Raw genomic sequence first — 12,764 nt, 5'->3', positions numbered from 1 at the left:
TGCCAGTACTAGTGCCGCAGTATCTTTTGGTGAACTGGCGAGCACCAGCGGCCTAGTACGTCCTGGTCGTAGGCATACCAGCACTGCAGTATCACTTGGTGACGTGGCGAGTCCCATAAGTGCAGTACAAGCTGGTGCGGTGGCGAGCACAAGTAGTGTCCCGCGGCCACCAAGAATTCGCAGACAGGCCCGTAGAGCCCCTAGTGTCCTTCCGGATGTGCTTGCAAATCCCGATTGGCAGCCCACAAATTCTGCAGCACCCGTACTTCCCCCATTCACTGCCCAACCCGGAATTCAGGTGGAAACAGCAAATTTAAATACTCCCCTTAATTTTTTTGAGCTGTTTTTCACAGAAGATCTTTATGCATTGATTGTGGATCAAAGCAATTTATATGCACGCCAATTTATCGCCGCCAACCCAAATTCAAACCTTGCCAGACCACTCGCATGGAAACCCATTACGGTTTCCGAATTTAAAGTTTTTTTGGGCCTAACCCTCAACATGGGCATTAATGATAAAAATCAATTGCGGTTGTATTGGTCCACCGACCCTCTTGTTCACATGCCCGTGTTCTCTGCTGCCATGGCCAGGCATAGATATGAGAGTATAATGCGTTTTATGCACTTCTACGACAACTCACTCAGTCTTCCTCGGGGTGACCCTGAATTTGACCGGCTCCACAAAATTCGGCCCCTCGTAAATCACTTTAACCAAAAATTTGCAGATGTGTATACTCCCCAGAAAAACATCTGCATCGATGAGTCCCTCATTCAATATTCTGGCCGCCTTGTAATCAAACAATATCTCCCCAGCAAGCGTGCCAGATATGGGATCAAGATGTATAAGACCTGTGAGAGGGCAACAGGCTATACATGTAAGTTTCGGATTTACGAGGGAAAAGATAGTTACTTGGAGCCCCCCGGATGCCCAGACTACATGGGGAGCAGTGGCAAGATAGTTTGGGACTTGGCGTCATCCTATTTCCACATGGAGTACCACTTATACGTGGACAATTTTTATTCAAGCGTGCCACTATTTAGACATTTGTTCAATTTGGGAATTTGCACATGTGGCACTGTGCGATCTAATCGCCGAGGCTTCCCCCAACGGCTTGTAAATACCCGTCTTAAAAAGGGGGAAAAAGCCTGCTTGAGAAATGAAGAATTGCTCGCAGTGAAGTGGAAGGACAAACGGGATGTTTACCTCCTGTCTTCCATTCATGCAGATACGACCGTCCAAATTACCACGGCAACTGGTGTTGTTGAGAAGCCCCTCTGTGTCCACGATTATAACCTTAACATGGGAGGGGTGGACTTCAATGACCAGATGATGCAGCCGTATTTAGTTTCCCGAAAATCCAAACGCTGGTACATAAAAGTGTCAGTTTATTTATTTCAATTGGCTCTATATAATGCTTTTGTTCTCTATAAAGCAACTGGACATAGTGGATCATACCTAAATTTCCAGTTAGAGAACATCAGGGCCCTTTTGTATCCAGAAGGTGCTGTGCCCCAAATCCCTCTCCCAGATGCAGTTAGCCGTCTGCATGAGAGACATTTTCTCGATACCATTCCTGGTACCCCAACCCAAAGAAGACCCCAAAAAAGATGTCGTGTCTGCAGCAAACATGGAATTAGGCGTGACAGCCGCTATTGTTGTCCCTCCTGTCCTGGCCAACCTGGCCTCTGCATCAAGCCCTGCTTCCGCCTCTACCATACACTAGTGAACTATTAGTATAGGGTACAGCACGGCACAGATCAGGGCACATTTACACAGGGTCTCAAAAGATGTTCGGTAGTCAGGAAACTGGCTATCGCATTTGGAGAGACCCTACCAGCTGTTTAAATGTTTGAAGTTTGGAAAAAAAAGTTAAAAAAAATAAAAAAAATAAATAAAAGTACAAATACCCCCCAAAAAAATAAAAAAATGTAAAAACCAAAAATAGTTATAGTTTTTTTTGTTGTTGTCATTTTTGTGATTGTTCGACTTTCACTGGTTTATTGTTGTTTTATTGTTAACCATTTCTGTTTGCAGGAATGCTTTCAGCTGCAGCGCTGACCTGTTTATTCTGACAGCAACAGGAACTTGCTCTCAGAATAGACATAAGTCAGCGTGAGCAGCGCTGTTGGATGAGATTTTTCATCCGCAGTTATAAAAAACAGAATATATGCCAAAGCATGGGGGCCTGGGGTGGCCTGTGGGTGGATGGCCCCTATGCTTCGGCATATATATTTTATATTTGTTGGCACATTTCATGTGTGCCCACCATTAGAAGTGGGTGGATTGAGGGAGGTTTCTAATGGTGGGCATACCACCACACACTTTTCCTTATAAAGTTGTTTTATTGAGTTTATGTTTTATTGTTAACCATTGTTGATTTTTTTGCAGGAACGTCAAACTGCAGCACTGACCTGTTTATTCTGACAGCAACAGGGTCTTGCTTTCAGAATAGACATAAGTAGGTGTGTGCAGTGCTGTCGGATGAGATTTTTCATCCGCAGTTAAAAAAAAGAGAATATATGCCAAAGCATGGGGGCCTGGGGTGGCCACTGGGTGGATGGCCCCTATGCTTCGGCATATATATTTTATATTTGTTGGCACATTTCATATGTGCCCACCATTAGAAGTGGGTGGATTGAGGGAGGTTTCTAATGGTGGGCATACCACCACACACTTTTCATTATAAAGTTGTTGAGTTTATGTTTTATTGTTAACCCTTGTTGATTTCTTTGCAGGAACGTCAAACTGCAGCACTGACCTGTTTATTCTGACAGCAACAGGGTCTTGCTTTCAGAATAGACATAAGTAGGTGTGTGCAGTGCTGTCGGATGAGATTTTTCATCCGCAGTTAAAAAAAAGAGAATATATGCCAAAGCATGGGGGCCTGGGGTGGCCACTGGGTGGATGGCCCCTATGCTTCGGCATATATATTTTATATTTGTTGGCACATTTCATATGTGCCCACCATTAGAAGTGGGTGGATTGAGGGAGGTTTCTAATGGTGGGCATACCACCACACACTTTTCATTATAAAGTTGTTGAGTTTATGTTTTATTGTTAACCCTTGTTGATTTCTTTGCAGGAACGTCAAACTGCAGCACTGACCTGTTTATTCTGACAGCAACAGGGTCTTGCTTTCAGAATAGACATAAGTAGGTGTGTGCAGTGCTGTCGGATGAGATTTTTCATCCGCAGTTAAAAAAAAGAAAATATATGCCAAAGCATGGGGGCCTGGGGTGGCCAGTGGGTGGATGGCCCCCATGCTTCGGCATATATATTTTATATTTGTTGGCACATTTCATATGTGCCCACCATTAGAAGTGGGTGGATTGAGGGAGGTTTCTAATGGTGGGCATACCACACACTTTTTCTGGCAGAGATTTCTTCTCTTTTTTTTCATTCAGCCCACAGGCTGCATAAAGAAAAAAAGAACATAGCATATACACCCAACAAGGACCAGTGACGTACTGGTACATCACTGGACTTTGAATGGTTATACCAGGGTGATGCCTGCAGCTGCAGGCATCATCCTGGTTTTATTTTTTTCAGCCGGAAATGGGCTTTCATGTAAAAGCATTCCTAGTGGTTAATTAGCTGCAGAATTGCCTTTACAAGCAGCGGGAGAAAATGGCCCCCCCTCCCCCTCCCTGAGATTTGCTTTCCAAAAAGGGGTCATTTGGGGGTGTTTGTTCTATCCTGGTATTTTAGCACCTCAAGAGATGTGATGGGCGGTCAGAAAGTAAAAGCTGTGTAAATTTCAAATTATCTATACCATAGTTTGTAGACGCTATAACTTTCACACAAAGCAATCAATATACACTTATTGGGATTTTTTTTACCAAAAACATGTAGCAGAATACATTTTGGCTTAAATTTATGACTAACTTTGAGTTTACGATATATTTTTTATAGCTGAAAGTAGAAAAAATTGTTTTTTTTTCAAGATTTTCGTGTTTTTTTGTTTATAGCGCCAAAAATAAAAAGCGCACAGGTGATCAAATACCACCAAAAGAAAGCTCTATTTGTGTGAAAAAAAGGACGTAAATTTCGATTGGGTACAGCATTGCATGACCGCGCAATTATCATTTGAATTAGTGCAGCGCTGTATAGCAAAAAAAGGCATAAATTACAGTATCTATACCATAGTTTGTAGACGCTATAACGTTCACACAAAGCAATCAATATACACTTATTGGGATTTTTTTTACCAAAAACATGTAGCAGAATACATTTTGGCTGAAATTTATGACTAACTTTGAGTTTACGATATATTTTTTATAGCTGAAAGTAGAAAAAATTGTTTTTTTTTCAAGATTTTCGTGTTTTTTTGTTTATAGCGCCAAAAATAAAAAGCGCACAGGTGATCAAATACCACCAAAAGAAAGCTCTATTTGTGTGAAAAAAAGGACGTAAATTTCGATTGGGTACAGCATTGCATGACCGCGCAATTATCATTTGAATTAGTGCAGCGCTGTATAGCAAAAAAAGGCATAAATTACAGTATCTATACCATAGTTTGTAGACGCTATAACGTTCACACAAAGCAATCAATATACACTTATTGGGATTTTTTTTACCAAAAACATGTAGCAGAATACATTTTGGCTGAAATTTATGAATAACTTTGAGTTTACGATATATTTTTTATAGCTGAAAGTAGAAAAAATTGTTTTTTTTTCAAGATTTTCGTGTTTTTTTGTTTATAGCGCCAAAAATAAAAAGCGCACAGGTGATCAAATACCACCAAAAGAAAGCTCTATTTGTGTGAAAAAAAGGACGTAAATTTCGATTGGGTACAGCATTGCATGACCGCGCAATTATCATTTGAATTAGTGCAGCGCTGTATAGCAAAAAAAGGCATAAATTACAGTATCTATACCATAGTTTGTAGACGCTATAACGTTCACACAAAGCAATCAATATACACTTATTGGGATTTTTTTTACCAAAAACATGTAGCAGAATACATTTTGGCTTAAATTTATGACTAACTTTGAGTTTACGATATATTTTTTATAGCTGAAAGTAGAAAAAATTGTTTTTTTTTCAAGATTTTCGTGTTTTTTTGTTTATAGCGCCAAAAATAAAAAGCGCACAGGTGATCAAATACCACCAAAAGAAAGCTCTATTTGTGTGAAAAAAAGGACGTAAATTTCGATTGGGTACAGCATTGCATGACCGCGCAATTATCATTTGAATTAGTGCAGCGCTGTATAGCAAAAAAAGGCATAAATTACAGTATCTATACCATAGTTTGTAGACGCTATAACGTTCACACAAAGCAATCAATATACACTTATTGGGATTTTTTTTACCAAAAACATGTAGCAGAATACATTTTGGATGAAATTTATGACTAACTTTGAGTTTACGATATATTTTTTATAGCTGAAAGTAGAAAAAATTGTTTTTTTTTCAAGATTTTCGTGTTTTTTTGTTTATAGCGCCAAAAATAAAAAGCGCACAGGTGATCAAATACCACCAAAAGAAAGCTCTATTTGTGTGAAAAAAAGGACGTAAATTTTGATTAGGTACAGCATTGCATGACCGCGCAATTATCATTTGAATTAGTGCAGCGCTGTATAGCAAAAAAAGGCATAAATTACAGTATCTATACCATAGTTTGTAGACGCTATAACGTTCACACAAAGCAATCAATATACACTTCTTGGGATTTTTTTTACCAAAAACATGTAGCAGAATACATTTTGGCTTAAATTTATGACTAACTTTGAGTTTACGATATATTTTTTATAGCTGAAAGTAGAAAAAATTGGTTTTTTTTCAAGATTTTCGTGTTTTTTTTGTTTATAGCGCCGAAAATAAAAAGCGCACAGGTGATCAAATACCACCAAAAGAAAGCTCCATTTGTGTGAAGAAAAGGACGTAAATTTTGTTTGGGTACAGCATTGCATGACCGCGCAATTATCATTTGAATTAGTGCAGCGCCAAACAGCAAAAAAAGGCCTGGTCATTAAGGGGGGTAAATCCTCTGGGGCTCAAGTGGTTAAGGGACACACGGGTTTATTTACTAAAGCTGGAGAGTCCAAAATCAGACTCCCTTCTGCATAGAAACCACTCAGCTTCTAACCTCAGCTTGTTCAATGAAGCTTTGGCAATGAAACCTGGAAGCTGATTGGTTTCTATGCAGAAGGGAGTCTGATTTTGGACTCTCCAGCTTTAGTAAATAAACCCCACAGAGTCTTCTAACCTTCAAATTTCACTGGCATCTACAGGAGGGTTGACACTGTAAATATAAAAACTAATAATCCTTCATACTAAAAGCATGGCAGCACTATAGCAGTAGCATACATCAATCATCGGGGTGAACCAGAATTCTTGCTGTGGCTGTAGTACTTGATGTGGATCCTGTCCTGGGCAGCACTTCCTATTCCAGCCTTATCTGTGGTGTACATACTAGGCATAAACAACTGGCCAACAGATTTCCTCATCCAGCAATGCCTGGACCCAGAGAGTGGTCCCTACACCTGCAGGTTTTGGGTACCTGTGTTACCAGTGAAGGGCACCATATGTGGATCACCTGGCCTTCCACAGCAAACTAGACATGTTTGTCTCCAGGTACAGGGATCCCCCAGGGGTAAGACTGGATTCTCTGGTGGCTCAGTACGTCCTGATGTTTGTTTTTCCTTCCCTACTACTTTATCTGCTTTGCAGGATTGGGAAGGAGGGCATTTCAGTGATCCTCATTGCTCCATTCAGACCAAGATGGATGTGGTAACACTACTGGCAGATGCTTTGTTGGCTTTGCTAGATGGTCATGTTGCAGATGCGCTCTCTGCTATATCTTTTAGTGCTTTTTGACATCAGAAAACTGTTTCCCAAATTTGTAACACTGCCACCTGTCTTCTATTATTATAAGGCCGGATTTATATAGCGCCAACACTTTACAATATAAAGGGAGACAGTACAGTTGCAGTTCAGTAAAATAGAAGAAGGTTAAGTGGGTCCTGCTCATAAGAGCTTACAGTCTAGCAAGGTGGGGCAAGTGGTACAAAAGGTTATAAAAATGGGGGATGAGCTGATGGTAGTCTTAAATGTTTAATTGGAGACATAAATAGGCTTCCCTGAAGAGCTGAGTATTCAGGAATCACCAAAAGGCAGCCAGAGTAGGGGATAGCCGGATACATTGAGGTAAGGGAGAGAGAAGACAAGCGCCATCTGAGTGTAGTATGTTGAATAAGGCATTTAATAAAAGAAAATCAATACATTCACAGGGAAAGATAGAAGCAAGCATTTAGCACTCTATGTGTGGTGGCAACGCATTTGCGAAGCATGCATTACTTCTTCAGGCCGTAATGGCAATGTGTTGCCACACTCGTTCATCACATCTGGTCGTGGCGTCAGTTCTGCCTGCTGCTGCGTTTCACACTGGAAAGGTGTCTCCAGAGCAGCCTGTCCTCAGGACTACAGCCTTTCTCCACCTGACGGACCAGGACTGACATTGATGGTGACCACACGTAGAGTACTTGCTTGCTTTTATCTTTTCTTGTGAGTGTATTGATTTTCTATAATTAAATGCATTATTCAACATACTACACTCAAACAGCATTGTCTTCTCTCCCCCTTGATTCCAGTTTTAGAGTTTTTTTAGAGTATTTACTAAATCTGGAGAGTGCAAAATTTGGTGCAGCTCTGCATAGAAACCAATCAGCTTAAACGTTTTATTGACAAAACGTAACGGAACAAGCTGAAGTTAGAAGCTGATTGGCTACCATGCACAGCTGCACCAGATTCTGAGTGCACTAGTTTAAGTAAATCTACTCCCATGTCTCCTACACTGCCAGATAGAGCTGTGCAAACCTCAGGCCTGGATGGACAGAAATACAAATCCTTTGGCAAGTAGAACAGCTCCCATACACTGTATGTATTTACCTGTGTGTTTAGTTGTTAGCCAGGAGTTGAACTTTAACAGCTCTTTGATTGTGCTCGGTGTACATAAGCATTTGAACTTGGGAATCAACTGATCAGTTTTTGTATTAGTCAGATTTCATCATCATGTGTCTGAGCTGCAAGATTGCATCATTCTTACAGTTTGTTACTATGCATTGTGCTAACAGTGCCATTGTGTGTTCCTTTCCACAGGTCTTGGTGAACACAGTGTGCTGTTTCTTGATGCTTGTTGCAAAATTAATCCAGCATGTGGTTTTTGGTCCTTTGCGTGTTAGCGAGAGGCAGGTAAGTACAGTAAAGTTAAATCACTTACCCATCTAGTTTCCTGGATGTTGTAATACTCGTATACTAGAAAGGTCCCAGGCAGGGGCGGACTGACCATTTGGAAACTTGGGCACTGCCCGAGGGCCCGGGGTCAGTAGGGGGCCCCATGAGATGCCCCTGGTACCTTTTTTCATAGGCTTTTTTGAGTTTGGCCCATGATCTCCTATTGCCCGGGGGCCCCATGAGTTGTCAGTCCGCCCCTGGTCCCAGGCCAAGTGCACTTGGTATCACTCCACCTGGGACAGGAGCCGACGCTACAGAAGAAGCATTGGCTTATGTTGCTCCCTCTACGGCTGCCTGCTTCCTCCACTGTTCGATGCAGTCTGATGCTTTGGGATGGCAGGTCGGCAAGCCCAAATCTCGATCAAAGGGTTGCCGAACCCGGGCATGTGCTTCCCTTGTTTGAGGTCATGGGCCATATGAGGCCTATGGGCCAGGGGTTGAGCACGCCTGTTTTCTATTCTACGATTCTTATTAAAAAAAACAAAAAAACTTTTTGGGAGATTCACTAAAACTGGTGCAGTTGTACATGGTAGCCAATCAACTTCTAGTTTCAGTTTATTCAATTAAGCTTTGAAAATAAAACCTGAAAGCTGATTGGTTTCTATGCAGAGCTGCACCAGATTTTGCACCATGCAGTTTTAGTAAATAACCCCTTTATATCATTGTACAATTTCCCCAAAAGGTACTTTATAGAGATTTGATCCTGTTCCCCACTCCATTGGAGTTCCACCCCTGTAGTAATTTTCCAATCAAGGTATATGCTCATTGTTCTTATCATCCCGAAACCCTCTATAACACCTACTTACTTGGATGATTATTGATGATTCATTTAAATATACTCGGAATCAGTCAGATAACTGCACCATTGGGAAAAAAAAAGTGCAAATTTGCTTTTTTTTTGTACATCAAAGTGCGTTTCTACCTCATTTAAAAGATAAGGTCACATTTCATAACATGTTACACCCATATTCAGGATGTAACATGTTATGAATGCAACACTAGCTGTCAAATTAAAAAAAAAAATTGTGAATGAGAAACTACAAGTCCCGACATCCTTAGCGGTTGTTGGCTTGTAATTCTCTATGAGCTACCATGGCACTGACAGATCTTCAGGAGACCTGCATGGCACCAGCGATCTGCACTGCACTGGTGCATAGTTTACAGGCTCCTGCAACAAAAAATAATAAATGCATTTTTTTTTACCTGCAAGTAATATGCATTTATTATTTTTTGTACAAAGGTGAATTTATCCTTTAATTTGTACAGACTGCCTTGATGCAGCACGCCTTAACATATGAAAAAGTGTTGCAGTAAAACAATGCATAGTGTGAATCTGGCTCAAGGAGCATTTATTAATTGTCCCTGCTGTCTTATGTCACTGATGCCAGAGCGTGGAGTCAGTCCCTAAGCCTGAATGCTGTCATGAGGGTATGAGGTGGAAGTTTCAACATGTTAGGCATGTGCAAAATGTTAGGACCCTTTATCAAACGTAGATTGTACTGGAAACTATATGATAAGAACAAAGCATTTGTAGAAATATATGGTTATTAAAAAGTTGCAACACAAATTGTGCAAAGTGGCACATAAATTAAATCTGACCAGATTAGTAACTCTAATATACATGTAATTGTTATACATCTTTGACCCTAGTATTGAATGTTTGTTCGATTTTTTTTTTTTTTTTTTTCATTCTTTTCTTTGTAGCATTTAAAGGACAAGTTTTGGAACTTCATCTTTTACAAGTTTATATTCATCTTTGGAGTCCTAAATGTCCAGACTGTGGAAGAAGTGGTTCTTTGGTTTTTATGGTTCGCTGGTCTGGTCTTCCTCCATCTCATGGTTCAGCTGTGCAGAGACCGTTTTGAATATGTACGTGTAAACTAAACCTGTTCTTCCACCCTAACCAAAGTATATCTAACGCAGTTTTTTTTTTTAGTATTGAATAGAGTGAGAAAGTAATGTTTTTACTTCTGGCGATGTCCTTGTTGGGGGGAGATTTGCACTATCTATTTTGTCGCCACAGGACAGGAGAAGAAGGGAAATCTTCCAATGGGCACATCTGTTCTGGTGACAACTGTGTGAGGGGATTTCTCCTCACTTGGAAGGATTTCCTTTTCACACTCATTGGGAGTATATATATATAGATATATATATAGAGATATATAGAGATTATATATATATATATATAGAGAGAGAGAGAGATCTATATATATATATATATATATATATATATATATATTTTAACTGTATGTTGACAAAATTATTCTGCTGTATAGAAGTTGTCATTTGTAATCTTCCTTAGACCTTGTATCAATGGGCTTTTATTTGCTCCAAGCAGATTTTCCATTCCCATAAAAGTGTATGCGAATGCAAAATTCACTTAAAGGGTGACACCACTTTGTGGAAAAAAATATAACAAAAAAAAAATAGCCTATACACAGGTTTGGTGAGATACTCCCCAAGTGTTAATCACTTCTAAAGTGAGGCAGATACTGCAGCTTTCCTCATAAGGGTACATTTGCACAGGTGTTTTGCCATGGTGTAAATCCCAGTATTATGGGTTTCATAGCTGCAGGTAGCTAGCGGCCACAGCTATTTGTGGCTGTTCACAAAGCCAGTGATCACCTGCTGTGATCACATCTGGAGGCATACAGTGTGTCCAGCTGTGATCACCGAAGGTAATAGCTGACTGCGACAGCAGATTTCCTGTCATTGGGATTCCCACTGTGGCAAAACATCCATGAGAATGTACCCTTAGAACACAACACAGTGCATCAGCAGATTAGTAATGAACCATACTGTCCTATTCAGAATGAGTATGCGATCAGACTGGTGAAACAGACAGCTATTTCTTCACAGCAAAAAAAGGTAGGAATCTGCTAAAAAATTTGTTATCCTTGCAATGTACATTGATCTACACGCTAGGGTTTGTGTTTTTCTCAACAAAAGTGGAGTTGATCTTTAAAGTAGATTGACTGCAGATTAAAAGAAGGTGAAATGAATCTCCAATGATTTCTTAAAGGAAAAGTTCACCTTTTAACAAAAAAATTTTTTTCCAGGTAAAACAATGTGCATTCACTATTTTTTTGTTTTGGGAGACTGTAAAGCATTGCACCAGCAATCAGCAGATTGCTGGTAACATGCAGGACTCCTGCAGACCTGTCAGTATATCTGTCTGCTCATACTGGCAAGCATACACACACTGACAGGAAGAATCGATGAATTATCACGGCGTTCAACAGCGCCGTGGTAGTTCATTGAGAACTAAAAGCCAACACCGCAAAGGCTGTCGGAACTTGTAGTTTTCCTATGCACAGCATACTGTGAATGAGAGAGTGATGCGGCCAGAGCCCTACACAGCCAAACTTTTTTTTTTTTAAAGTTCCCCGCTATCTGTCACAATGGGGGATGGGGGGGGGGAGTTAGGGCCAGTTCTTTCATAACATGTTACACCCAGAGTATAGGTGTAACATGTTACCAAAGGTGAACTTATCCTTTAATGATCTCAGAAGCATCTCGACCTCATGGTAGATTGAGTGCATTGACACACTCCCATAGTGCATTGACACATTCCCTTTTATTCTTTGGGACTGCTTTATTCAACATTAGCAACCAGTCATAGGTAAGCATATTTATGATCTGATCTGATATATTAGAAGCAATGGGCTTGGGTATCATTTTTTCCTTTGCTTCAATTTTAATTATTCATAAAGCTGTTCTGTAGGATGTAACATAAGCCTCTAAAGAAGGTTCACAGTAAGCTCTGAGGTCTTCATATTTCTTTTGACTCTTGTTGATATTATTATACATGTGTTTTTGTTTTACAGCTGTCCTTCTCCCCCACCACGCCGATGACCTGCCACGTTCGTGTATTGGTTCTTCTTAATGTCATGCTTCTGGCCTGCTGTGGCCTGGGAGTTCTCTGTGTACTTGCTGGATATGAACATGGGATGCATACACTGGCATTCATGGCTGCTGAGGTCAGTAATATGTGTTGAGCAAATGTAGACAAGCAAAATAGTTGTAAGGCTTTTGACTGTCATAGTAAGGGCAGAGGTGTCTTTGATGAGCAGGCTGTGATTGAAAACCTTGCTTTACTTTCTCTAGCCTGTGAGAAAGTTAAGATTGGAGTACGGTGGATATAAAAAGTCTACACACCCCTGTTAAAATGTCAGGTTCCTGTGATGTAAAAAAAGGTGACAAAGATAAATCATTTCAGAACTTTTTCACCTTACAACTCAATTGAAAAACAAACAAATCTTTTAGGTGGAGGGAAGTAAACATAAAAAACTAAAATAATGCGGTTGCATAAGTGTGCACACCCTTAAACTAATACTTTGTTGAAGCACCTTATGATTTTATTCCAGCACTCAGTCTTTCTGGGTATGAGTCTATCAGTATGGCACAACTTGACTTGGCAATATTTGCCCACTCTTCCTTGCAAAAACACTCCAAATCTGTCAGATTGCAAGGGCATCTCCTGTGCACAGCTCTTTTCAGATCACCCCACAGATTTTCGAGTGAC

At 40.3% G+C, this 12,764-nt stretch overlaps 1 protein-coding gene across 1 annotated transcript in view; it reads left to right on the top strand.

The window, feature by feature from the left end:
- AMFR (autocrine motility factor receptor) overlaps nucleotides 1-12,764 on the top strand; it is a 71,933-nt gene that overhangs the window by 21,017 nt on the left and 38,152 nt on the right. Inside the window, exons 2-4 of the mRNA XM_089661431.1 lie at nucleotides 8,105-8,197; nucleotides 9,944-10,108; nucleotides 12,067-12,219. Coding sequence (XP_089517557.1) covers nucleotides 8,105-8,197; nucleotides 9,944-10,108; nucleotides 12,067-12,219 — 411 coding nt within the window. The remainder of the gene's footprint in view (nucleotides 1-8,104; nucleotides 8,198-9,943; nucleotides 10,109-12,066; nucleotides 12,220-12,764) is intronic.

Source organism: Staurois parvus, unplaced genomic scaffold, assembly GCF_062004578.1.
Source record: "Staurois parvus isolate SC_StPar_1 unplaced genomic scaffold, SC_StPar_1.0 ptg001336l, whole genome shotgun sequence".
NCBI classification, from domain to species: Eukaryota; Metazoa; Chordata; class Amphibia; order Anura; family Ranidae; genus Staurois; species Staurois parvus.
The sequence above is the reverse complement of the archived record's forward strand: the minus strand, read 5'-3'. Positions and strand labels throughout refer to the sequence as shown.